The 27,631-nt window shown below is 41.9% G+C and overlaps 1 protein-coding gene across 1 annotated transcript; it reads left to right on the top strand.

The window, feature by feature from the left end:
* The first annotated feature begins 371 nt into the window (after positions 1 to 371).
* PKD2 (polycystin 2, transient receptor potential cation channel) lies at positions 372 to 26,237 on the top strand. Its single transcript, XM_008500833.2, has 15 exons — positions 372 to 758; positions 4,277 to 4,390; positions 9,021 to 9,154; positions 10,028 to 10,278; positions 10,998 to 11,222; positions 11,752 to 11,980; positions 13,777 to 13,947; positions 15,111 to 15,292; positions 16,292 to 16,412; positions 18,623 to 18,721; positions 19,575 to 19,696; positions 20,180 to 20,297; positions 20,541 to 20,704; positions 21,474 to 21,621; positions 23,118 to 26,237. Exons 1-15 carry the CDS (start codon positions 374 to 376, stop codon positions 23,346 to 23,348), a joined length of 2,694 nt encoding a protein of 897 aa, XP_008499055.2. The 5' UTR covers positions 372 to 373; the 3' UTR covers positions 23,349 to 26,237.
* The last annotated feature ends 1,394 nt before the right edge of the window (positions 26,238 to 27,631 follow it).

Genomic DNA, 27,631 nt, shown 5'->3' with positions numbered 1-27,631 from the left:
AAATTACGGGAAATAGCCGATTCCCCCGCAATTCATTCAGTGGGTAAAACCCTTCCGCGGTGTTTCCCTCGGCTTTCACCGAGGCTGAGCGGCGAGCTGGCCTGAAACACCCAGCCCCAGAAACACCCTTATTTCCACCGCTACTACGGAGGCGCCCCAGGGCTCCCCACCTCACCGATGGCCCCAGGGCTCCGCGGCACCAAGCACTCCGCGCCGCCCATTCCCGCTGCCAAGCAGAGGAACTAAAGCTTCCCTTGCACTCCAGGGCTTCCCGGGCCGGCGCCTTGAGGGCGGGAAAGGGGAGGAGGAAGGGGACGGCGGAAAGGAGGGGAAAGGGATGGGGAAGAGGAGGCCCGCCACGGGCGGCGGGGTGATGGCGGGCAGAGGGGGCTGCAGGCGCGGGCGGGAGCAGCTGGAGCTGGAGAGGTTGGGCGAGGCGGCCGGGGATGGCTCCTGCCCGCCCTCGCCGCCCCTCGCCGCCTGCTCACGGCAGGCTTGGAGCCGGGACAACCCGGGCTTCGAGCCCGAGGAGGGGGCAGCGGCAGGGCCGGTGCTGGAGATGGACGTGGAATGGGGTGGACCCGCCGCCGGCGCTTCCTCGTCGTTGGGCAGCGGTGAGGGCGGCGATGGGCGGCGGCAGCGGCGGCTTCCCGCGGGGCGCGGCGCGGCGGAGGTACCGAACCGACACCAGGTGCTGCCCGACGGCCCCGCGCCCCACCGGGCGGCCTGGGCCAAGCGCCTGGCGAGGCGACTGCGAGGTGAGAGCCTCGGCCCCTCCACTCCTTAGCCCCGGCCCCCTCTGCCGGACCGGGCTCCGATTCCCTCGGCTGCCTTTTCCTGCAGCCCGGAGTAATGATAGAGTTGTTTGCGTCCCCTTTTGCCTTGCCTTCCACCTCCCTCTGTGCTACTCTTTTCTTCTCCCTGTGCTGTCTTTCCCATCCCCTGACTGTCCATTTGTGCTTGCCCTTGTCCGTGTCCCCATCTCTTCACCTACGTCCCTGGTCAGTTCCTTGTCCAGGCTATGCCCCTCAGCACATACAGATCCAGGCACACTTATTCTTCCCTCCGGGGCATAGAGCTCTCTACTCCCCGGCTCTTAGTCTTGGCTGTTTTCAGTGTCAGACTCTCCTGAGTGGTTTTTGGGTGCATGTGGCTTCTCTGACCCAGTACCAGGTCTTCGGAGATTTGGAGCGGAACGCTTACCTTTCTTTTTCAGCATTTTCTGTTCTGTAATAGAGGAGCTTAGGGTAGCGTTTGTGCTTTGAGTGTGGTTGATAGGGTGTTTTATTAATTTTTGCTTTTCTGCAGTGTTGTGCAGAGCCTTGGAGCTGCCCTCGGTTGTGAAGAGCTGCCTGTTGATGCAGAGCTGGTGACCAGGGACATTGTTTGAAGCAGGAGCACATAAAATGAGCATTTGGAGTGTCGTTCTAAGCTTACTAAATGATCTCTGTGCTGAGTTGCCCAGAGTTAAATTGGCACAGCAGAGGAAGTGGTGGATGGGAAGTTTTTTGCACTCAAGATTGCAGGAGCATTTGTGAGAAACCCCCCTTCCTTGCCAGAAAAGCTTAAAATGTCAGCATCACATCATGAAGATTGTAAATTTGGGATTTAAGTGTCAGGTAAAATCTTTATAGTTACAAAGCTGTTGTATTTAGAAGGTAAGGTTGTTTCTCCTAAAATGTGCATTTTCTAAAGTAATAGGTAGTGACAACATTTACCAGGGGAATAGGAAGTCAGCTACCTCATACTGTCTATTTTAGGTTTTTCTTTTTGTGGATTCTTTTCAGGCTCTAATGTGAGTCTCTATGAACGAGCTTTAACCCCTCTAGTTTTGCAGATATCCTTAGCAAAAATCCCAGATACTGAAGGAGATGACTATTTACATCTGTTAAGGACAAAGTCATCAAAAATTTTGATGTGTTAAGAGAAATGTCCATTTCCAGAGCTGGGCTGGAAAGGTAATCTACTCCTGAGAGCTGTACTCAGTCACCCAGTGATGTGTCCTCATGTTCCTTGTATGTGGAACATTTCTTGAAAAATGTTCTTAGGTATTGCTAAATGCAAGTGTCAAATATAATTTCCAGTCAATCAATAATTACTTTTACAAAATGCATTTAATTGTTTTGGGGCAAAGCATCTTTGCCAGAGGGTCACTTTCCTCTCCTACTCCTAGCCCCATTCTTTCCACAGAATCTGGTGTAGGCAGATTAGTTAATGGTATGTAGCTTGTCTTGAGGACTTTGAGAACATATGCATAAATCTGAATTATGTCATATGCATTCTGTACCTTATAAACTTGACTTTGTGATTAGGTAGGTATATGCATATATTTAAGTACATGTATACTATATATATATATAGATCATGTGTGTATATAAGTATATAGCATTTTAAAATCTGTTTACACATCTGATTTCCTTAAATAAATTTTAATTTCCTTTAATTTCCTTCCTAACAAGCTAGATGTTTTATTGTAAGATGAAATTTCATCTGTTTTTTTAAATTTGCATTTGATAATGTTTTCTTTGACAAATCTGAGTTCATATACTCTTTGGGTAAGCCATTTGGACTGCAGAACAAGTATGAGAGAATTCTTGGTTGAATATTTGTTTGATAAAAGCGTGCATAGATTCTGTCAAAAAATCGATGAATAGCAGATTTCTGTACCACACTTACTGAAAATGATTAATTGAGCCTAGAAATGAAAGATTTCTGGTGCTTGCAGTAGATGTCAGGTTAAATCCAGCACTTCCTATGGTCACTATTCTTGATGCACCAGAACCAATATTCTAATAAGGCAAAATGAGCAATAACATAGGAATCTCCTAAAAATGTGGCAACTATTGAAAGCTTCAAGCTGGCTGATGGGGAAACCCGGAATTCATATGACACAAATATCGTGATCCTCTGTTGCTGGGGTTTTGTTTTGTTGTCTTCTTCACATTTTAACTTTTTGTCCCTTGCTGACGGACTCCTAATGTTGTCTTGAAAATCGAGGTCTGTCACCTAGTGTGCAGTAAGCTGATCTACACACAGGGTCAGGATACTTGCTTTGATTTGCATTTGTATGCAGAAGAAGGAGCTAGGTGGTATTCCACAGAGCTATCTCAGTTTCCCAAAATATAAGGACTGGGTAGAAAACATCAGGTGGATTGACCACGTTAAGACAACATTAACATAAGAAAAGTTGTAGGGAGTGCTCTTTTTCATCCCCTTTCACCTGTCTTGCAGGCCTCTTTCTCCTGGACATGTTACTGACTACTGGGGATGTGTTTTCTCTAATTCTTGCTATTGCATTGTTATGTAAATTGTTTTTATTCCATGTCTTTGTTCTCCTTTATGTGATTTTCCCACCCCTGAAAACCAAAACAAAACCCTTATTTCAATTAATAACAGACATAACTAACAATATTCTAATATAACAGAATTTGAGCTTTCTGCTTTATACTCACCACATTTCTTATTGGTGAGTAATGAGCTGGGACTCTGCTCTCTTGCCAGCTTAGCTCACTGTCTGTTCCAGCCTTTTCTTCCTCTCTGTAATGTTTTCCTGCTGTTACTATGAGGTTGCTAGTGCAGTGTACTGCTGTGTTAGAGGCTAAGCTTGTTGAGTTCTTTACTATGAGTGTAAATGCTCTTGGGTTGGGTTTTTTTTTTTTCTGCCTTCAAGAATGACCTTATGGTGAGGATCTGGCATCCTGGGAGTGAAGTTGAAGTCTTTATCTGTAAATTTTCAGGCTTAGCCTTAAAGAAGAGTGTGAGAAAACTTCTCTTGTTTTGGGAACCAATAGTAGTGCTGTGCGTATGCAAGTGAAGTTTCCCATCTGACTTTGTGCTTAGGTCACAACTTAAAAATGTGGTAGCTGAAAGGCTTATAAAAACATCTAATGCTTTTTTTTCTGAATACACCCCATATTTTCTGGCAAAAGAAAGAATTTCCTTACTCCCATCTCTTTGTTAGCAAATGAATTTCTGCAGCAGGCACATTAATTAAGTGACACTACTTCTGGCAAATCTTCAGCAGATTCTGTTGGAGTTCTGCTGAGCTGTTACTACATTGCTGTGCTATCTTGTGACCAGCTAGTACTTCCTCAGGCCCTGTTCAGCCTATGGAAGAAGTTGTTCTTGCTTCAACTTGGACGAATTTAAAAACCGTAGATGAACCAGCAGCAGAGGTGACATAGGTTAAGCTTTCAACACCGTTGAATTTTTTATGTCATTTGTGTATCTAGTATGATACATCTGTGCATATCATTATAAATGCTTTCCTTTTAAGGTCTCTGGGGGACAAGACTCATGGAAGAAAACAACACCAGCAGAGAGCGATATCTGAAAAGCGTTTTACGGGAGTTGATTACATACTTGATTTTCCTTGTGGTCTTGTGTGTCCGTAAGTACCATTCTGCATCAGCTCACCCAGTTCTTTAATTTGCTACATGATATTCCAGAATTCAAGTTGTTTCAGTGAAGGTTCTTTTTGTTGGGAGGAAAATTAATGACCAGGTGCATAGGCAAATATTTGAAATTAAATCTTGAATTGCCTGAAATTGAAAATACTGCAGCTTTTTGTACCTTAACAAGTGGGGCCAGAGGATTGAGGTGGGTGATTCTCCCTCTCTGCTCCACTCTTGTGAGACCCCACCTAGAGTACTGTGTCCAGCTCTGGAGCTCCCAGCACAGGAAAGACATGGAGGTGTTGAAGTGAGTTCAGGGGTGAGAGGGCCTTGATGACCAGCAGGCTGGAGCACCTCTCCTGTAAGGACAAGCTGAGAAAATTAGGGTGGTTCAGCCTGGAGAAGAGAAGGCTCCAAGGAGCAACCTTCCAGCTGGGGGTTTACAGGAAAGCTGGGGAGGAACTTTTCACAAGAGCATGTAATGATAGGAGCAAGGGATAATAAACTGGAAGATGGGAGATTTAGGTTAGACATTAAGAAAACATTTTTTCCTGTGAGGGTGGTGAGACACTGGCACAGGTTGCCCAAGGAAGTTGTGGCTGCCCCTTCCCTGGAGGGGGAGTGTTGAATGCTAGGATGGATGGCACTTGGAGCAACCTGTTCCTGTGGGAGGTGCCCTGCCCACGCAGGGGGATTGGAACTGGATGATCTTTGCAGTCCCTTCCAACTGAAACCATTCTATGGTTCTGTGCGTTTTGAAATCACTGAACAGAACTGTTAAATGTGAAGAGTCATTTAGGACAAAGAATCAAGTCACCAAATTTCAAAGTTATCACCATGCTTAGGTACAGAACATTCCAAGAATAAAAGTTCTTGATAGTATCTGGAAAGGCAGAGATAATGCTAACTACTCAGAAATATCTGATAATATGTTTGCATGATGCTGGGTGTTTTAAACACATCTGCAGCCTCCATATACTCAAGTGTATGAGCATCAGAGCTGGAGGCTTACATGACTTAAGTGTGCCTTTTGATTTCTAGTCTATAATATCATATGAATTATAGTAACACTATAGGACACAGAACAGAGTGACCTCCAGCCTACTTTTTACATTTCTATTTATTTTTTACTTTACTTGGCTTTTGAGTAGGTGACTGCTATGAGGTAGGTGCTCCAGCAATCAACACTGAGATAATATTTGCAGATTGTACTAAATTCAGACTTATAAGTGAGGAGTGTGATGGAGCTCCAGTCTCATACACAACAATATTCATTTACCCAACATGAATTTTAGAAAGCAGCCTGATCTTAGTTTGCTCTTTTCTCAGGGTGGAGAACCTTTGGGGATGCTGGAGAAGAGATAGTACAGGATGTTTATCACAGGTGTAACACAGCACCATGAACAGTTATATCTAGTGTAGTGTAACAGTTATGAGAGCAGTCTTCTTTGATGGCTGTGGAAACTTGGAATCTTTATACAATTCTATTTCAAGATTTCCAGGGTTTTTTTAAGTTATTAGAATAGGACGTGTTCATATATTTGCATAAAAAATTAGCAAGACACTGCAAAATAGAGCTTACTATAGAGTTGTGAAATAACTGTTATTTGGTTCCTAGAGAGAATAACAACAAAACCTGTATGCATTGGGTTGCTATAATTTTGGAAATCTGGTATATTTCAAGCCTCAGATTTTTAGCATGGGCAATTCTGTTCAAAATGCCTGAAATGTCAGTGACAGTTCAGTTGCTGTTTATGATCAGCATATTGGTCATCGGTTTTTTGTTAGCGAGAGGGAATGTTGAAGTTGAAAAGAAAATGTAAAACTAGATTGGTAGACCAGCTCTGAGAGCAAGTCTGCCTTGCTTGTCTGGAGTCATATGACTAGAAAAATCCCAAACCCCCAAACTTTATACAGTTGACAAAACTGTTTTGATTTTGTACTGCAAACATGGTTATATACTAAATATCATGTTTTCTTCCTTCCAAAGTCCTTGAAGAATTATTAGGATTATTATTAATGGACAAGGCATTGTAAGACTGCTTGTGTCTGGTATGCTGTACCACCAGGTGGGGTGGAGTGGAGTGGTCAGGGACCTGAGTTGAAAATATATTGGTCTCAGCAGGAAATATTTGACTTCATAGTCAAAGTATAGTATGCTATATACAGATACTGCTGTCTCATTATTAATTTTTAAACTACTGTCCTTTTTAGTTTTGCATGTAAGCAATAACTGTGGGACAGACTGTTCTGTGGCATGCCCTAGGAGACAGCTTTCAAGTGCAGGCTAAATGCTATGGGCATTTTGTCTACTTTTGTGCTTTTAAGAGCAGTATTTAGAGAGAATCCAGGTATTGAACAGTCATGTGATACATTCCATGTGCCAGAGCAGAAGTCTATTAAAAATAGTTCTTCTCCACTTGCTAAAGAGAACACATTTTATTCCCCCTGATAAAATAGTTTTATAAAATTATCAAAATGGATGGAGATCATTCAGCATATATATAATATTTCAGGCTTTTCCATATTTCAGCTACAAAATGGTATTAAGTACTTGTAGACAGTAGTAGTTTCAGTGCCAGAGGCGGTTATTTCAAGACTTCTTGGCTTTGTACATCATTTTATGACTTAAGTTCTGTGAACCTCAGCCAAATGCTTGGCCCAGTCTGAGGAGAAGAATTGTGGAATCATAGAATGGTTTGGGTTGGAAGGGACCTTAAAGCTCATCTAGATCCAACCCCCTGCATGGGCAGGGACACCTCCCACCAGCCCAGGTTGCTCAAGGCCCCATGGCCTTCAACACTGCCAGCAATGGGGCAGTTACAGCTTCTCTGGGCAACCTGGGCCAGCACCTCACCAGCCTCACAGGAAAGAATTTCTCCCTAATGTCCAACCTAAATCTCCCCTTTTCAAGTTTGAAACCATTGCCCCTTGTCCACTCACTACACACCCGTGTCAAAAGCTCTGCCCCAGCTTTCTTGTAGCCCCTTCAGATATTGGAAGGTTGCTCTGAGAGCAACCTGCGAGCCTCCTCTTCTCCAGGCTGAACAACCCCAGCTCCCTCAGCCTGGCTTCACAGGGGAGGTGCTCCAGCCCTCTGAGCATTTTTGTGGCTCTCCTCTGGACATGTTCCAGGAGCTCCATGGCCTTCCTGTGCTGGGGACTCCAGAACTGGACACAGTACTCCAGGTGGGCTCTCACAAGAGCAGAGGAGGAGAATCCCCTCCCTCAACCGCTGTCTCTGCTTCTTTTGATGCAGCCCAGGACCCGGTTGGCTTTCTGGGCTGCAGGTGCACATTGATGGCTCATGTTGAGCTTCTGCTCCACCACCACCCCCAAGTCCTTGTCCTCAGGAGTGCCCCCAGTCCTTTCTCCTCCCAACCTGTACTGATGCATGGGATTGTCCTGACAGACAGGTGCAGAACCTTGCACTCGGCCTTGTTGATATTTATGCAGTTTGCACAACCCCACCTCTCCATCCTGTCCAGGTCCCTCTGGATGGCATCCCTCCCCTCCAGCCTGGTGACTTCACCACACACTTTGGTGTCATCAGCAAACTTGCTGAGGGTGCACTCCATTCCTCTGTCCATGTCACTGACAAAGATCTTAAACAGCACTGGTCCAAGTACTGACCCTTGAGGAACACCACTCATCACACATCTCCATTTCAACACTGAGCAACTGATCATAACTCCTTGGGTGCCACCATCCAGCTAGTTCCTTATCCAATGAGTGGTCCATCCATTGAATCCATATCATTCCAATTTAGAGACCAGAATGTCATGTGGGACAGTGTCAAATGCTTTGTACAGGGCCAGGTAGATGATGTCTGTTGCTCTGCCTTTGTCCATTGAGGCTGTGACCCCACTGTACTGTAAAAGGCCACCAGATCAGTCATGCATGACTTGCCCTTAGTGAAGTTGTGTTGGCTGTCACAAATCACCCCTATGTTATCTGCTTGCCTTAGCAGAGCCTTCAGGAGGATCTGCTCCATGATTTTGCCAGGCACAGAGCTGAGACTGACTGGCCTGGAGTTCCCTGGGTCTTTTTTTTCCATTTTTGAAAGTAACGTTATGTTTCCCCTTTTCCAGTCAGCAGGAACTTCTCCAGATGGCCATGACTTTTCAAATATGATGGACACTGGCTTTGCAACTTCATCTGCCAAGAAGTAACATTTTTTTCTTTGGGGAGATTCTTTTAGAAGCACTGCATGTCTTGGGTAGAGTTTTGTTGCCTAACCATAAACAGCTAATGACATTCACAGTGTCCTGTAGAGTCCTGACTGACAGTCATTATCTGCTTAAGCCAGGCATAGTTCTCCCAAGGTCTTGTGCCATAGGTGCCAGATCCCTGTGGATGCCTTGGACACTACAAGTCTGCTACAACTCAGTCTGTTCTTCACTGCTTTTTGTATTTTAATAACAATTGACAGACATATGCTGCATGGTGGTGGTTTGTTTTGGGTTTTTTTTTGTTTTTCACTGCAAAATCTATGCAAACACAACCTGATGTACTTAAAACAAGCAAAGTATTCTTTATTTTTTTCTTTTTTTTTTCTTTTCCTCTCACTCCTTCTCTCTTTCCCCCCACTCCTTTTCCTCTCACTCCTTTCCAAATCCTTTGCAGTGACTTATGGAACAGTGAGTTCCAGTATGTACTATTACACGAGAGTTATGTCGCAGCTCTTCCTGGAGACACCTTTATCAAAAATGGAGAAAACTGATTTCAAAACTTTGTCCACAATGGATGACTTCTGGAAGGTAATCTAATAACCTCTGTTGCTTGATTTGCTTGTCCTATCAAGGCCTGTAAATTTAACTTGCAGGTTCTTTTTTCTAATGAGAGAGAGGTTATGCATGAAGATGTGTCCACGATGTCAAAGCTATGGAACAAACTAGGCAATTAATATGTGAAAGTTTAGGACCCAGGTGATGCTAGTGGGGCAGGGTAGGGGAAAGATTTTGGAATGTCTTTGGGAAATGGGTAAGAGTAAGGGCCTGTGTCAGAAACTGCAATTCTAAGACATCCATGGAATGAAGATCTACAAAAGAGGTGATTCTTCCTCCTCTGCTCTGCTCCTGTGAGAGCCCACCTGGAGTAATGTGTCCAGTTCTGGAGACCCCAGCACAGGAAGGCCATGGAGCTCCTGGAACATGTCCAGAGGAGAGCCACAAAAATGCTCAGAGGGCTGGAGCACCTCCCCTGTGAAGCCAGGCTGAGGGAGATGGGGTTGTTCAGCCTGGAGAAGAGGAGGCTCGCAGGTTGCTCTCAGAGCAACCTTCCAATATCTGAAGGGGCTACAAGAAAGCTGGGGCAGAGCTTTTGACACGGGTGTGTAGTGAGTGGACAAGGGGCAATGGTTTCAAACTTGAAAAGGGGAGATTTAGGTTGGACATTAGGGAGAAATTCTTTCCTGTGAGGCTGGTGAGGTGCTGGCCCAGGTTGCCCAGAGAAGCTGTAACTGCCCCATCGCTGGCAGTGTTGAAGGCCATGGGGCCTTGAGCAACCTGGGCTGGTGGGAGGTGTCCCTGCCCATGCAGTGGGTTGCAGTGGGTTCCAACCCAAACCATTCTATGATTCTATGCAGCACAGTGCTGGCAACATGCAAACTGAAGTTCTGTCTTCCTTCCCAGTTCACAGAAGGCCCATTGCTGGATGGTCTTTACTGGGAGATGTGGTATAACAACAAAACTGTGGCAGAAAACAAAAGCTTCATTTATTATGAGAACCTGCTCCTAGGGGTGCCTCGCATTCGGCAGCTAAAAGTGAGGAATGGTTCATGCTCAATACCTGAGGATCTAAAGGATGAAATCAAAGATTGCTATGATGTCTATTCTGTAGCTAATGAAGATACTGCTCCTTTTGGACTTCGAAATGGAACAGCGTATGTAGTGTTCCTGTACACTTTTTTTCTCACCTAGGCTATTCTGAATTACAGATTAAGTCACTTGACTGATGCAACTTGGTGTCTGCTGTATGTTCTGTCTGTAAAGCCAGGTAAACCCAGAGCAGCTGCCAGCTCTGCTCGTGGAGGAGCCTTACGGAACTTGGCGAGCACTGTGCTCTTGATCCACTTGAGTGGAGGTGCTGTCATTGTGCCATTGGTAGCTGTACATGCTGTGAGTTCAGCACTGCAACTCGTCAGCACTTGTTCTGTAGTTCCAGCTTGTATTACTGCTGGGGTGGGTTCACTGGGTTATCTTCTCTGGCTGAAAATGGGAATAGCACTGCTTCCCTTGGAGCACAATGTGCAAGATGAACCACAAAAGGTTTGGAGGTGGAATGTAACTATAAATGCAAATTTTCTCTTTCCTTACGGATGGAAATTCTGTCTGAGTGGTTTGATGTGTTCTCTTTTCATAATTAATGCCCTTGTGACCCATCTTTCTATCTTAATGTTGTTTTGACAATTAAAGGAACTTTGTAAGCTCTTTCTCCATGGAACATCAAAAGTTTCTGCAAGTACCTCTTAAATGAAGGCAGCTTTAAGTAACTGGTTTTTATTTTATTGTTTCTGTTCAGGTTTTGCTGTTACCTGTTTTGTTAATCATAAGTTGAAAGTGGAAAGGCTAATGTGCTCTGTTTCACTTACTCCTGAGCTAGCTGGACATACACTAATGAGAAGGATTTGAATGGGAGCAGCCACTGGGGTTTGATTGCCACTTACAGTGGGGCTGGTTATTATCAAGACCTCTCAAGAACCAGAGAAGTGACAGCTGTGCAGATTGCTACCCTTAAGAAGAACCTGTGGCTGGACAGAGGGACCAGAGCAGCTTTCATTGATTTCTCTGTATACAATGCAAATATCAACCTATTCTGCATTGTCAGGTATGAACAGAACGATGACAGTCTTCAAACTGCATAGTGTAGGTTGTAGACTTGAGGTTTTCTTGGGATTACTTTGTTTTGAGGATGTGGGTAAGTATGTTTTGCATAAAGGAGGCAGACATCTGGGGTGGCATGCCTCCCTGTCAAAGATATGGGGCTCCACATTGCAGGTGCATGGAGTGTCTGGAGGCAGATCTGACTTTCCTGATGCCACAATGTCTTGGGTGCAGTTTGCAGGTGGTTTGGCAAGTGTGTTGGCTTATCAAAGTAACTATATGGTTATGCAGCATCAACCTATTTTCTCATGATTCCTGAAGTGCTTTGGGGTTAAGTCAAAATTGAGTGCATTCAGATTTACACCTTTTGCTCTGTGTAGTGTCTTCTCCAAACTGTATGTGTGCTTTTGCCTGTTTCCATTTATTAGGTAGTATTGTAAATAAAGCCGTGTAACTTTAAGCAGTGCATGTCATAATGCTGTCTAAATGACTTTTTTTCTTTGCCTTTTTTTTTTTTTTTTTTTTGAATGTAGGTTGTTAGTGGAGTTTCCAGCAACTGGAGGCCTTGTTACATCTTGGCAGTTTCAGCCAGTGAGACTGATTCACTACATCTCCACTTTTGATTTTTTCCTGGCAGCCTGTGAGATGGCATATTGTCTTTTTGTTCTTTATTACATGGTAGAAGAGATCTTAGAAATTCACATCCACAGACTGCACTACTTCAAAAGTCTCTGGAATTGCCTTGATATCCTTATTGTTGTAGTAAGTTATCTTTTAATAAGGCTTTAACTGCTTTTGAATGCACTGTGTGGAAGGGGTTAACGACTCTATTCCTATTATGGGTTTACAGGATAAGGCTTTTGTTAGGGTGGATACTCTTCAGTCTGAATTAGACAATTTTAGTTTGTGTTGTAATGTTGATGTGCTTTGCCAACTTGTTCTGTCTTCTGTGGTTTCAACCTTTGCATCCTGGTGAAAAGCTTATGCCCAGTATTTGCCCAGTATGCTTTTCTAGTTTTTTTCTTTAAAAGCACAGCTGCTGTCAGAGGTAACAAACTTCCCTTCATTTCTCATCTAAATATCTCATACAGACTGTTGCAGTGGCTTTGAAGTAAGAAAATCATCTGCTTTAAAGTAGTGATTAGCATCTGGAGAAATGAGACTGGAATTTGACTGTTTGCAAAGAATTCCAAATAGATTTAATGTGGTATTAAAATACCAGCTAATACCAGATTTGAATAAGTGTCTCAGTGCTGCAGAGTGCTGGCAGCTGTAAGGGATGCTTTCCTGGTTAAGTGGGCAGTGCCAATCAGTAATCTTGGTGTAGCAGAAAAATCTGAACTTTTAATTTAAAGCCATGTAGCATAATTGTCTCTGGATTTTTAGTAAGCACAGTTTGATACATGTGTGCAAAGAGAGTAGTGCAGAAATACAGTTGCAGTCCCATGCTAGTTTTATGTCTTCAGTGTTGGAGAAATCAAGAGTTTAAGTCAGTATCTGTAAACTAGAGAAATCATACTTGCATCACAGTATTTTGTAAAAGAAGGACCATTTAGGAGGATGTTTAAGTGAACTGTGCTGTTAGATTTAAATGGTGGGGACCAGAATAAAATTCTTCACTGCTACAGTCAGTGAGGTGTATTCAAGTGTGAGTGTAAATTTCAGTTCACACTTCAAAATTCTATGTTTATATCTTGTCTGAGGGACACTGCTTACATTTAGGATTATGTATTTTATCATTCTAAATACTCTTCAATATCTTTAGAAAAAGAACATTTGCAGAGGTCACAGCAAGACCCTTACCTGTATGGTACAATTACAGCTTCTCTGCTGTTGCTTGTTCTGGGCAGTTCTGGTCAGTCTGTACTCTGGAGAAACTTCATTACTTTTCTGACTACTGCTGTCTTTCTGCTCTTTACTCTCTTTCATTGTTGTGTTTTTGAGTTGTCATCTTTTTTCCTTCCTTCTCTGTGGCAGCTTCATTTTTCTGAGCTCACTAGGCTTCACCATCTTGTTCTTCAGCTGTGGTAAGGCAAAGATTTCTAAATCTTCTTACTCCCAGCCTATTGGTCTGTAGTCTAGGACTGTAGTGGGTTTGTTATGAAATGCATTTCCTGATATGTCCAGAAATTCTAGCTTGGATCCCATCTCAAACAGCAGCCACTGGATTTTTTATTAAGTCATCACTTGTCACATTAGTTCTTAGGGGCCAGGCAGCTGCAGGGCTGGAGAAGGACAGGTTCCATCACCTCTCACTCAGGGGCTAGTAAAAAATCCAGTGGGGCTGACACTGAAGCACTTAGAGAAGTTTTCATCAGTGATTCCTTTTCTAGGCTCTGTGAAATCACTAGCTGTTACTTCCCTGTTTTAAACCTTAGCTTTTTAGGCAAGACACCTTCAAAAACAATATATTTGCTTCTACCTGAAGTTCACAGAATGGTAGTGCAATAAATAGTAAGTTCCTCATATCTTAACTTTATCTGTCTGATATGGCTAGAACAAGTTATTTTAGAATCCTAATTACCTGCCATAAAGTTGTATGTTTGTTTTGTACTCAGCTTTCTGTGGTAGCTATAGGAATCAGCATCTACAGGACATCAACTGTTGACATGCTCCTGAAGAAGCTGCTGGAAGATCAGAACTCATTCCCCAATTTTGAACCTTTGGCATATTGGCAAATGCAATTCAACAACATTGCTGCAGTCACTGTGTTTTTTGTCTGGATTAAGGTAACTCCAAGGCACACATTCTTATTCTAACATTAGAATGCGTAAGCAGTATTCTGATTTTTGTGTGATACATAATTTTAGGTTTAGTTGAGTTTCTCCTAAAATTGGTCAAGCAAGAAGGTTAGGGCAAAGGGGTAACTTCTTCCAGGTTAAAAGCGACGTTGTCATTTGTCACAGGTTTAATCAGCCCTTGTTTAAATCTAGAAGGTATAGACAGTGCTAGTGCTTTGTCGCGGGAGACACCTCAAGAAATGTTTTTATTACTCCTGAATTGATAAGTCAGGAGTTCTTACTGGGTATTCCTTTTTCCTAGCCTGGTTTAACTATTCCCATTTTATCTGTTCAAAATTTCTGAATCGTTAGAAGGGTTGGTAAAGCTAGTCCAATTAACTTGAAAACTAGATATATTACTTCAGGTAAACTTAATTTCTCTCTTTTATTGCCTCCTTTCTAATAAAGTTTTTGTTGTGTGAGTGTCCATACTCATTTTTCCTGTCCTCTGTATGTGTAGAGTTGCAGAGGAACACTTGGTTAATAAACTGTCCAGCGAGGGAAAATATAAGACTGATAAGTGAATTTCCACTCTAATACTCCAAACTGACACTTAGGCTTGTCAAGCAAGTTAGCTAATCTCCTACTATTTTGCAAGACAAAATTGCATCTAATTTTTGCAGCATGGTTTAAGAAATGAAATGGTTAATTTTAAAAGATAAGGGTAAACTGCAGAGTAAAAGAGTAATGTAGGTTGGAGGGGACCAGAAAGTCTCTAGTTCAACCACCTGCTCAAAGCAAAGTCAGCTGTGAGATCCTCTATTCTCAAATTTTACCACTTCATAACATCTTTGTTGAAGCTAAAGATCAATAGGTTTTTGGAAGCATTTGGTAACAGTGCTTTGAAGCCAGGGTGTCAAATAGAGGGGTGAAAGAATGAGCAAACAAAACCCCACTCCAAGGAAATAGCTGGCATTCTCATAGGATTTTCTTCACATTTCAAGCATGTGCTTTTAGGAAGTGATGTATTTTGAAATGTAAATTAATTTACTATCTCCAGTCAAATTCAGTAAGAAATCTCACGTGTAAAAGGCTGGAGAGTCATTTGTGTTAAGAAATTAGTTTTCTTTACCTTTACAGTTGTTTTTGTTGTTTTGTTTTCTTTTTAACAGCTTTTCAAATTTGTTAACTTCAACAGAACAATGAGTCAGTTATCCACTACCATGTCTCGCTGCGTCAAAGATGTCATTGGCTTTGCTATTATGTTTTTCATTATTTTCTTAGCATATGCTCAGTTGGCCTATCTTGTCTTTGGCACTCAAGTCGATGACTTCAGTACTTTCCAGGACTGCATGTGAGTATAAAAATTAAAAAATGCAAAGAATTTCTCAGTACATTGATAAATGAATTTGTTTGCCTCATAGAGACCAAAAAAGTCCTGTCACGTTCATCTAAAGACATAAGCTGTGGACATGTCACTGTTGATGCAGTTCCATAGCTAATGCATTTTTTAGAAAATTTTTAGTACTTGCTGTGAGATTAAAAATATTCTATAGTTAGGTTAGCAGCCTAAAATGGCATTTTTTGGTTGGTGGAAGTGACGTGATTTTCATAGCAGTGGGTCACATTCCTAGTCAAAGCAGTAACTGTCTACAGCAGTTGAATGATTATATGCTTACTTAGGTTTACTTATTACTTACTGAAATCTTGTATGCATAATAATGCTGTGTTCCTTATAGTGGGTGTAGTTGGTTGACTCACAGAGTTCATCCTAGACATCTAACTAGTAAATTTGTAAGTAACTGCTGGAATCCAGGAGAGAGAGAGTGGACTTTTAATATATATGGTTCTTAATCAGTTTTTCCTTTACCAGGAACCAGTTGCCAGTTGTCCCCTGCCTCCTTACATTGGGTCTTGCCAAAAATTGACCTCTTTCAGCCGTGGCACTTTTGCAGGCAGCTTGAGAGAGAGGCAGGGTTGGGATTGTGTGTATGTGAGAGGCAGAAGAGGGGTAGCAGAGGGACAGGAGTGGGTCTGAAATCTTCATAATGGGAACCATTGGTTTGCTCTGCACCCTGATGCCCCCTTTATCAGCTCTGACCCAAAGCTGGTTCTGTGTGTGTGGCATGTGGCTGGGGGTTTGGTTATGTGTGCTTAGAGATGAGCTTGAGGAACTGACTATTGCAGTGCTTGATCAAGTATTGGAGAGATGCAAAGGTCCCTGCTGCCCATCAATCAGACTGCTAGGGTAAAAATAGACAGACAGTTCTTGCCCAGCTCCAAGTGTTTTGGTTTTTGCAACTCCTGGATGTGTTTTGTTTTTGCAACTCCTGGATGTGTTTTGTTTTTAAAGATTTACTCAGTTCCGCATCATTTTGGGAGACTTCAACTTCACAGAGGTCGAAGAAGCAAATCGAATTTTGGGACCAATTTATTTCACTACATTTGTTTTCTTTATGTTCTTCATTCTTTTGGTACGTACACATTTGTTTGCATGGGGTGGGTTGGTGCCCTTTTTCACATCTCTTGTTCTATGATTCCTACTACAGACCATGTAGGGACTTAACTGTTACATGGGCAATCACTACACTCTTTCATTTTTCTTCATTTAAAATAGATTTGTATTGTGTGTTTGTTGTCATTCTTGTATAGTGTTCCACATTGTCAGGTTTTTTATTATTATAAAGAATTTTTTTTATTTCTAAAGTCTGAGTGTTGTCTGGTTGGCGTACACAGCAAGTCTGTATCTTAGAGTAAAAAGTAGCTGTAATGTTTTGTACAGGCTTTTAGTTTACGAAGTACTCTAATGTGTGGCTGGCTGTGTTTACAACAGCCTAGTTCATGCATGCAGCACACAGCTTGTCTGCTAGAAGAGCCTGAATCATGATTGTCTGACAAATAAATTCAAACAGTGGGTATATTGTGAGTGAGTACTCATCTTTTGTGTACTCTGTCAGTAGACTCATAGAATGTTATACTACTGTTGAATCCATATTACAGCCTTACTATTGATTTATATAACAAAGTGGAGGGAGACATCTCTCTCAGAAACCTATGAGACCAAGTAAATGAATTTTGTTTTATGTCAGTGTAAGTGAAGAGCCCCAGTAACTTGTACCTGGATGCATTTATCAGTTAGTTCGGTACTAACACTAATATACAGTAATTTTGGTTTTGATTATACCACCAGGTGGAAGCTATTATGGGAGCAAGCAATCCTCAGATTGTTCCCTGAACTCTGTGTCTTTTAACGATTTGATATGACAAGCATTAAAGCAGGATTTTACTAAACTTAATACAACAGTCCCATATCATCCTGACTTTTAGAGTTATTTAATGAGCCTTGTACTTAATAAGGCTTTTTATTATTCTTTGAGAGGTTAAGAGGTGTTGTTCAGATAACATTTGTGGGAGAAGACTTCATCTTGGCTATTCACTAGTAGGGAAGCAGAGAATCTTAAGTTCTCAGTGAGATGGACCAGTCTACATCTAGGTCACTGGCTGAGGAAGCATATGAAGCAGGTTTCATATTTGCTTTGAAGCAGCTCACAGAATCCAGAGGAGCAGAGGCTGGTGTGCAGCAAGGGAAGGAAATACTTCTTTCTAAAGGAGTGTGAAGGCATAGCATGCAATTTGTGTTCTTAATTAAAATCATAAAATGATTTGGGTTGGAAGGGACCTCTAATGCTCATCCAGTCCAACCAACCCCCCCCTGTAGTGAGCAGGGACACCCTCAACTAGATCAGGTTGCTCAGAGCTTCCTCAAGCCTCACCTTGAATATCTCCAGGGATGAGGCCTCAACCACCTCCCTGGGCAACCTCTGCCATTTTCCCACTGCCCTCATGGTAAACATCTTTTTCTGTGCATCCTACCATTTGTCTGAGGTAAAGTGTTGCTTGAGACCCGGAAACTAAGTTAGGGAAGGCAGGCAGAAAGGACCAACTCTTAATGTTGGGCAGCTGAAAGCAAAATCGATTGTAGTCAACTTACCTCCTGCATCTCTGGTGTTGGGCAAGAATGTGTAAGTATACAACATTGGAAGAGTTCTTCTAAAGCATTTTTTAAGCCCATGAGGAAATAAATCATTGGCCGAGTTAACGAGACCAATTTTGTCTCTTTTGTCTGAACAAGTGACAAAACTCCTTTGCTAATCATTAGCATACATGCAAAGTAAACTTCTTTTCCTTTTCTCTTTAGTCTGAAGTACAAGCAGAGCTGTGTCTTGATAAGAACCTTGTGCTTGTTGTTATGGGATGAACAGATAACTTGACTCCTCAAGCATTTTGTAGCTGTCTTTGATGTCTGGATTAATTCACACATTAATTCACAGCTGTTACCTGTGTAACTTTGGCCTTGGAGGTGGAAGGTCAAACTAATAAGGCTAAATGGGTATGGTTTATTGCTGCTTTGTGTGGGCATGAACCCTCTCTGGAAGGTAATTCTCCAGTAGTCTTAATTAAAATAGCCAGTAGTCTTTATTAATAAAGTTGCTGTACTGCAGTGCACCAATTGCAATATCTCAAGCTCTTGATGTTAGTGCTTTTTAAGCAGCCCACCATTTTCACCTGGTCCTTTTTAAAACAAAAAATACGTGTATAGGTCTACACATGAAGGTCATAGGAGCAGTAGGGGTCAGGCTTGTTGAAACTTCTAAGTGGGCTTTTTCAATTCTCTTATGAACAGAACATGTTTTTGGCTGTTATCAATGATACATACTCTGAAGTCAAATCAGATATGGCACAACAAAAGTCAGAAATGGAACTGTCTGACCTTATCAGAAAGGTAAGATTAACATTTTGTTTGTTTGATATCTTCCTTGCATCTGAATTTATTCCATAAAATCTTACATAAGCCCTACAAAGTAAGGCTGGCACCAGCTGATGAAAGTACACATGTGCTGGGTAAAATAAATGAATCTGAGCTGAGTCTAAGTTAAAATAATGAAAACTTTCCATTGCAATACAGGTCACAGAATTCATAATTGACTCATGTCAGGCAATAAGATGAGGCAAGTCTTGGACATGCTGGGAGCTCCCAGGGGCAGTTGCCAGTAAGGTTTTTTGAATACAAAGTGAAAAGCTTGACCTGAATCCCAGTTTAGGGAAAATCTGTGCCCATTCATGTGCTCTGGCGTGGATGTGGGGCTTCAGTATAATCAGAAATGTCTAAATGAATACTCAGCATGACCAGTAACTCAGACCTTAAAATTTGGGAACTAGTTATTAAAACAGAGCAAAGAAAAATTAAAAAGTGCTACTTTCTTGAAATAAGGACATTATTTAGATATTATTCTATATTTTATATATTTATTAACATTATTTAAAACTGTCACTTAACTGTTAAGTGACTGTCAAAGGTGTCTTACTGGGACAAAATACTTCATTCCCTCTGACCTGCAGTGCAAACTGAGTGATAAAAGCCTTACCTGATACCACAGAGCTATTTAAATGTTACCCATTTAAACACTGAAACAGAACATGGATAAATTAGAGGAGAAGACAGATTCTTGCAGAGGTTTTGGAACACACTGAATGACAATATACACTAGCTGATTTTGGTAATCAAAAACATTATTAGAAATAAAGTGTTAACAACTTAGGAGAAGTAAACCGTGAAATTTCACTTTTTCTTTTAGGGCTACAATAAAGCCATGATCAAACTGAAATTGAAGAAAACTGCTGTTGATGACATTTCAGAAAGTCTGAGACAAGGTGGGGGAAAACTAAATTTTGATGAACTCCGTCAAGATCTGAAAGGGTAAGGAAGCTGTTGCTTCTTCAGTAGTAACCCCAGAGACATGTGATGCTTGAAGTCTTTGATGGGCCTTTCTCTTGCTTCTGTGATGTGGCAGGAGTGTGCTAATGTGAATAAACACAACATAACACTTTCCTTTTGGTAAGTGCCTAACAAAATATGTGCTTCTCCTGCATCTGGTAGGAGGTTCATGTCAACATATGTGTCCAGATAAAGTGTTGGAACATGGGCCTGCAGACATTGCACAAAGGAAAAACCATGAGGCAGAAGAACAGAGAAGAGATGGAAGAGAAGTCTTTAGATAAGGAGGTCTGCTGAGCTCATATTAACTAATGAAAATTGTGGGCTGAGCTTATTATCATCAGTGTTGTGAATGTATAAGCTGGGATCAGTTGTGTCTTTGGCTTGGGGATAGAAGTCTATTCAGAGTGAAGTGCTCAATCAGCATCTGAAAAATGGAAAGGGAACTCTTTACTGCCTTTTCAGGAAGGGGCACACAGATGCAGAGATTGAAGCGATATTTACCAAATATGACCAGGATGGGGACCAGGAACTGACAGAGCATGAACATCAGCAGATGAGAGATGACCTGGAGAAGGAGAGGGTGAGCTCAGCTTAGGAGTGTTCTGCCACCAGTGTTGTCTGCCAGTCTCCTCCCCATGCTGGTTTGCCTCCCCAGAATTCCCTTCACATTTACTCTCATCCCTGGCTGCCTGAGCAGCAGAACTGTAAAAAGGCAAGGGGAAGCTGATGAAGGGAAGGAGGTCTTTGACCTTGGCACCCTTATCCCCATGAGCAGATGAAAGTCTTTACATCTTTTCTGTCTGTGCCTTGTGTTTTGATGAAGGAGGATCTGGACTTAGACAGGAGCTCTCTGCCACGTCCGCTGAGCAGCCGTAGCTTCCCCCGGAGCTTGGACGACTCTGAGGAGGATGAAGATGAAGACAGTGGACACAGCTCCAGGAGAAGGGGCAGCAGTTCCAGTGGGGTTTCCTATGAAGAGTTCCAAGTGTAAGTTTATTCTTCTGAGAGGAACAAATCTTCATGGTGGTGTGTTTTTGTTTTCATTGTGGGTTTTCTTCTTTTGGTTATATAGTAGTCTCCTGTAACTCTGAATATTAAGCACATTATTCATAAAAGTAAGTGTTATGTTTTTTAAGGTGCCTAGGTCACTCTTTTTAGTAGCTCCCAAGTAATACCTGAACTGGAAATACTTTATGTAGGCTCATGGGATTCAGCTAGAAAACCAGAACAAAATCAAAAGAAACAAAAAAAGCACATCAAAAAACCCCCATCCTTAGAATTTGTCACTGAAAAGACAAAACAATGGTCATGCAACAGCAATACCAGAAAACTTTTCTGGTTCCTTTCCTAGCAAAACCTTGAGATTGCTTTAGGGTCAGTGAAAATTTCAGCTGTTGTTTTTAATCTTTCTAAGTTATATGTGAGTGTGTGTTTTGTCTAAAACATTAGATCTCTATATTCATTCGGTACAGCAGCACTAGCTGAATGAAGTTTGATTTGACTAGAACCAACAGATTTGGATGAGGATGTCCTTAAAAAGCAGGGGAAAGCAGAGTGGAATAAGTACTTTTCTTCCCATCTGTTTTACCCATGTGTTATTTTCTTGCTCTTACATATCTTCTTCCTTCCTGGACAGTAGAACTCACTTGTGGAAAGTCAGATGTGTGTTTGTATTAAAATATTGTCTTATATCTCTACCTGACACACGAGACTCAGAAATGTCACAATCACTGAAGTTCACCCCTGTTGCCCTCAGGCTCATGAGGAGGGTTGATCGCATGGAGCATTCTATTGGCAGTATTGTCTCCAAGATTGATGCAGTAATTGTGAAGCTTGAAGCAATGGAGAGAGCCAAACTGAAAAGGAGAGATGTGTTGGGCAGACTGTTAGATGGAGTGACAGAGGTAAGAAACCCACTCTGTCCTGTCTGGTCACAACCTGGATGACTTGCTTACTGCAAGCACTTCTTCCTGCAGCTTGGCTTGGGAGGGTTGAGAGAGTGGTGGTAAAGACAAGATAGGTGCTTTGGGAGTGACTAAGTGATTTCAGTTTTGTGTTAGGAAAACATGAAATTTGAAGCATAAAATGTCACAGACATGATGCAAGTTTCAGATATAATAACTAGTTTTATAGCAGACCTATGTCATGCTGAGGCCACAGAGCACCAGTCAAACCCCTGAACTGGACAGCAATGGTATTCTGTAGCTGCTGACAGTTTGTCATCCCTTGTGTCTGGATTAATACCAAGTGTTTTATGGACTAGTCTGTTAGAGTCTGGGGGATCCAGCTCAGCAAGCCCATGCAGCCTGCTGCTCTTCTCCCATGTTGCTCCTGGGATTGTGTGTGGCAGGTGGAAGCAGATCATGTCTGTCACCAAGGTTATCTGGCTCCTGCTGCCTTCCCTCCCACCTTCTTTTTCCTGAGGACCTTTTGGAAGAGGCCAGTGACAAATGCATTATTTCTGTGGACTCTAAAACCTGTGAGCTTCCTGATGGTGCAAGAACAGCTAGGGGTGGGCAAGATGAACTGAGATACGTGGGGCAGACTGGAGCTGCCCTATCACTCCTGGCTGTTACTGTTGTTCCAGCCAATAGTTGATTCTTGAGAAAGGGCTTCCTTGTGGGTGTGTGCTCTTCAGTATATTTTACATTTCTGGAGGTGGATTTAAATACTAGAAACTGTAATGCAAATTGTTCTTTCATAAGTGGGAGTGACCACCTGGGCATTACATCACTGTAAAAAAAAACAATTTTACTGAATCACAGAATGTCAGGTTGAAAGGGTCCTCAAGGATCATCTGGTCCAACCCTTCTAATATTGTGAGATGTCCCAGCACACTGTAAAGCTAAAACAAAACTTTCCAAGGTGGGGAAATCCACCATTTCCCCAGGGAGACCATTCCAAATGTCTGAATGTCTTCAGAGTGAAAAATTTTCCTCTTATATTTAAAAGGAATCTCCCCAGTAGCAACTCGTGCCCATTGCTCCTTTTCTTGTCCATGGGAATCCTTGTAAACAGGGAGTCTCCATCTGCTTTTGTAGCCACCTTTAAGTACTGGAAAAGCATCATAAGTTCTCTGCTAAGCCTTTTCTTCTCAAGGCTGAACTTGCTGGTACAGTCAGGGAGGTTGTGGAGTGTCCTCTGGAGACAAAGGCCACTTGGATGCATTCCTGTGCGACCTGCTGTAGGTGACCCTACTCTGGCGGGGGGGTTGGACTCAATGATATTTCGAGGTCCCTTCCAACCCCTCAACTTCTGTGATTTCTCAGAAGTAACTGTTTCTTCACCAGCCTATGGAAATACCCGTGTGGTAGAAAAATTTCCCATCTTTGTGTAAGGTTCTGCTTAGGCTGCAGCTGAGAATCCATGCTACCAGTCTCATGTCTTTGAATCTGTTTAGGATGAAAGGCTGGGTCGTGACAACGAAATTCACAGGGAGCAAATGGAGCGACTGGTGCGGGAGGAGCTGGAGCGCTGGGAATCAGATGACACAGCCTCCCAGATGAGCCACCGGCTGGGAACCCCTCTGGGGCTGACCCAACCTCGGCCCAGGACCTCCCGGCCCTCTTCCTCCCAGTCCGATGGGATTGATGGGGGAGGAGGAAACGGGGTGAACAACATCCATGTGTAGGACAACTTTTTAGGCGATGCTAAACGTTCAGTATTAAGCCAGCCAATACCTGCAGTTCCCCAGCATGTGGTGGCCTTCCTGATCAGGCCACCGAGCACAAGGGGCAAGTGGTGGGCAAAAGTAAATACTGTCTTCATAAGGCATTTTCAGACCTATGTAAGCTATGTGTCATGTTAAAAGTTACCCTTTGTGAGACTCAGCCTTGAAAATGAAAATGCAGGAAACAGAATGGAAACTGAGTGTAACAAAACCTACATGGATGGAATTTTGGTCCCATACATGTATTATGGGAAACACTTTCACAAGGGCAGCAAGCTTCAGACAAAATAATGAGCTGTGGCTAAAACAAAGGCTCTGAGTTTTGTGCTTTCTGTTGGAAAATGATTTTTAAATGCTTTTAAAAGCAATTTTGAAAAGAAGATGGCATCAGCTTGTCTCATTCATTATAACAGCTGACACCTTCCAAAGAAGTAAACCAGCACTTTTTTTTTTTTACTTTGTTTCTGCCTACTTTTCTGAATTGTTCTTGATGTACCAACATTTTCATTAACTTCAGTGTTCTATTTTCCTGTTCTTGACAGTTTCCTTAAACAGAAGAAAATGCACTTAGTTTGTACAACCTCAAATCACATCATTCCATAATAGAAACTGTACCCGCTCTGTGGTTTTGCATTTCATTAGCATTTCAGAAGTAATAGTTGAGAACTCCCTCTTCACACCCAGCTAACGTAATAATTTTCAGCTTTGTTGCAAAGTGCTCCTTTTTTTAATGCTGTGTTTTCATGATCCTGTGATAAACATAAAATAAGGGTTACTTTGGAGAAAATATAATCTTTAAAAGCACACAAATTTGAAAAATTAACTTTTCCTTAGGTTTAACAGAGAAGGGGTCAGAGAAATTGCTGACTGGAAAAATCCAAACTCATGCTCTACCAAGGTCTAATCATATCTCAGCTGTGTAGCTTGTATTTACATTTAGCAGAACTGCTTGTAAAATTCTTAGATATATTTCTACAGAGGCTTTTCTGCTGAGCTGCAATGATTCCTATCAGTATCACTGATTTTTAGTATTTCATTAACTTGCTTTCTGTGTTATAGAAGCTGTATTTTTGAAAGGAGATGCAACACTGGGACACTGGTTTCCCATAGAAAGCATTGAAGCACAATGTTTGTTGTTTTGTCTAGCAACATGTTTCCGTGTTGTGGAATGCCCCTTTAGGAGGGAAGTTGTCAATTGTGCTTTTTTCCTGAAGATGGCATTTGTATTTAAAGATTTAGAGTTAGTGTAAAGGAAACTGAAAAGCTACACAATCAAACACGTCTTAGCTATTAGTAGGGTATATATATTTTTAAAAATGCTTATTTACAAAGTATATGTAGCATGTATATATATGCTGGTGCTTTTTGAAGTGAAAAGCAGTTGTTACCAGGGGTTAACACCCCTCATTCCTGTGATACTGCTGCTTAGGCAAAGCTGACATCTTGCATATGTTCTTACACCTGCAGTGACTGGGTTCAGAGTGGCTCAGAATCCCTGCCCTCTGACCAGGGCAGTTTCTTACTGAAACTGAATAGACCTCGTGCCTTACCTTTAAGTTTACAAGAAACCATATGCACAGAAACTTAAATATAAGATGGAACAGGAAGAAGTTCAGAGTGGAATCTGGAGTTTCTTAGTAGCTTTGGCTTGAGAACAGAAGAACATGTGAAAACAGGTTTTGATTCTTCAGAATTATTTTTTCTTTCTGTGGGTAATTTTGCCCTGTTCTAGGAAGAAATTCATACCCTTTCACAAGAAGCCTTGTCAGCTTCCCAAAACTGTGCAGCACAGTGGTTAAGTATAAACACTCTGTCTTGCCTTGATTGAAAGTTTTTGGACCTTAGAAACCTTCCTGAGGAAAGGTTTTCCATGTTGAACTGCCATCTCTGACTTGGAGCAAACAAAACAAGAAGTGTAACTGTACACATGGCCAGCTGGTGTGCAAGGAAAATAGAAAATACAGTACAATACAAGGATTTGAAATGTCCATAGCCTTATCATTACATCCATATCCAAAATGCCGTGTGTTGGTACGTGACATGACTCACAGCTTAAACTTTGAGGCAGACTAAGTAAATGTGTGTATCATGTAATTGCTGTTGGGTATCTAGGGTCTAGGATACCCTAAGTGCTAAGATAATATTTCAAATAATCATGTACTTAAATCAGTGACTTTGACAAATAACCCAACTTCATCTGTCCAGCAAGCATCTGGAACCTTGAAGTTATTCTGTAGGTACACAGTAAGAATATTCTGTAAGAATACCTGTGTTAAGGTATTTTACAGGGCTGTGGTCTGTAGAGCATGTGGCATGCTGAGGTTTATGGCAGCAGGGACTGGGGAGTGTGCAGAACTGACCAAGTTGTCATCTGTTGGTGAGGCAGGGTCTTTCTTGGGGAAAAGAAACATAATTAAAATTATCAGTACAGTTTTAAACAAGTTTCCTGTAAAAATGCATCCTTCAAAATGTAAGTTCAATCCTCTCTAGTATATGTTTATTCTGAAAATGTTTGCATTGGCAGCTGTATTTGGAGGTACATTTCTGTATCATATTGTAATCTTGAAGTGCACTTAAGTTTTCATGGGGTACCCCTGTGTGTTGGTAATGGGCCTTGCAGTTAAGTTCATGGCCACTTGACAAATGTTACAAACATTTTATTGCTTCCTTTTTCAACTACACAGTATAATTAATTTATCACTTATTACAAAGGTAAACTTTTTGCATAGTAAGGTACAGTGTTTGGTCTTATTAGGAAGCTGATAATTATGCAAGTCTTGTACAATGATCAAAAATGTATTGATCTGTAACACTGAGCACTTTACTTCCTAATAAATGTTATATATAATCTACAGACAAGCATTGTGATATACACTTGGTTTATAACAGAACATTAAGAATCCTACATTTTATTTGGGTGTATTACTTCTATCTCATGCCTTATTCTCCTATTATCTAATAATGTAAAAGAGAGAGTACAGGGTGGAATTCAACAGAAAAGACTGGGCTGATCCTACTGCTTCATTGCCCAAACATTACTTTTTTAACACTTTATTTCACATTTGTGTTTTTACAACTACAAAGGTTTATCTTCTGCTATTTCAGGAATATCTATCTCCACATGCAAGTAGTTCTGTCCCTTTATGACTTCACAGTTGCTGTGTAAGTTAACATCTCTTTTTCTCTATTTCCCTATTCTTTTTCCCCATTGTTTCAGGGAATTCTTCTGGCACCAGGTTTTGAAGGCGCCTTGGAAATCCCAGGTTTATGTGTAAGCTCTTGTCTGGGCACTTTTCTCACCAAGTCAAAAGTGTATCATATTAATGGAAACAGAATGCTTAAATCCATCTCTTTCTTTAATGAAACAGATACATACTGTTTCATTATCTATCATTATTCATTGAATAAATACATTAAGCCTTGTGTCAGTACAATATAAACATAAGTATGGGGGAAGTGAATTATTTTTTTTAATATTGTGTGTATGCTGTACTGTTGCTGACTTTTAAAAATTTCTTTAGGTAGTGCAGTTTGAGATGCAAGTTTGGAATAAGACCCACATTATTTTTTCCATATTCCATAGGCATCTCTTGAATGCTTTGAGTAGGCAAATACTCTTCTCCAGTAAATCTAAACAAGAGAAATTAGAAGTGAAAAAAGTTAACATTCTGGTATCGGTGTGATTTCCCTCAGGGGTATGTACTGGGATAAATACTGTTTAATATCTTCATCAATTACACAGTAGTGCATCCTCAGCCAGTCTGGAGGTGACACCAAGCTGAGTGTTGCAGTTGCCACATCCCAAGAGACCATTCAGAGGGACCTGGGCAAGCTGGAGAAGTGGCCACATGAAGTGCAACAAGGCCAAGTGCAAGGTCCTGCCCCTGCCCTGGGGAAATGCCTGGTATCAGTTCAGGCTAAGGGAGGAAAGGATTGAAAGCAGCCCTGCAGAGAAGGACTTGGGGTTGCTGGTTGGTGAGAAGCTCAGCACGAGCTGCCAGTGTGAACCTGCAGCCCGGAAAATGAACCATGGCCTGGGCTGCATCAGAGGAAGTGTGGCCAGCAGGTCCCGGGAGGGGATTCCCCTCTGCGCTGCTCTTGTGAGATCCCACCTGGAGTACTGTGTCCAGTTCTGGAGTCCCCAGCACAGGAAGGACATGGAACTCTTGGAACAAGTCTGGAGGAGGGCAACAGAGATGCTCAGGGGGCTGGAGCACCTCCCTGAGGGGGCTGGAGATGTTCCG

The sequence above is a fragment of the Calypte anna genome, chromosome 4B, assembly GCF_003957555.1.
Source record: "Calypte anna isolate BGI_N300 chromosome 4B, bCalAnn1_v1.p, whole genome shotgun sequence".
NCBI lineage: Eukaryota > Metazoa > Chordata > Aves > Apodiformes > Trochilidae > Calypte > Calypte anna.
This window is presented reverse-complemented; position numbering and strand designations above follow the sequence as displayed.

Bases quoted from the DNA above. Each gene is read 5' to 3' on its own strand.
- PKD2 (XM_008500833.2), top strand. From the start codon at position 374: ATGGCGGGCAGAGGGGGCTGCAGGCGCGGGCGGGAGCAGCTGGAGCTG. The intron at 15,293-16,291 runs GTGAGTATAAAA...TTGTTTTTAAAG, and splicing joins AGTACTTTCCAGGACTGCAT to ATTTACTCAGTTCCGCATCA. The intron at 19,697-20,179 runs GTAAGGAAGCTG...CTGCCTTTTCAG, and splicing joins CTCCGTCAAGATCTGAAAGG to GAAGGGGCACACAGATGCAG.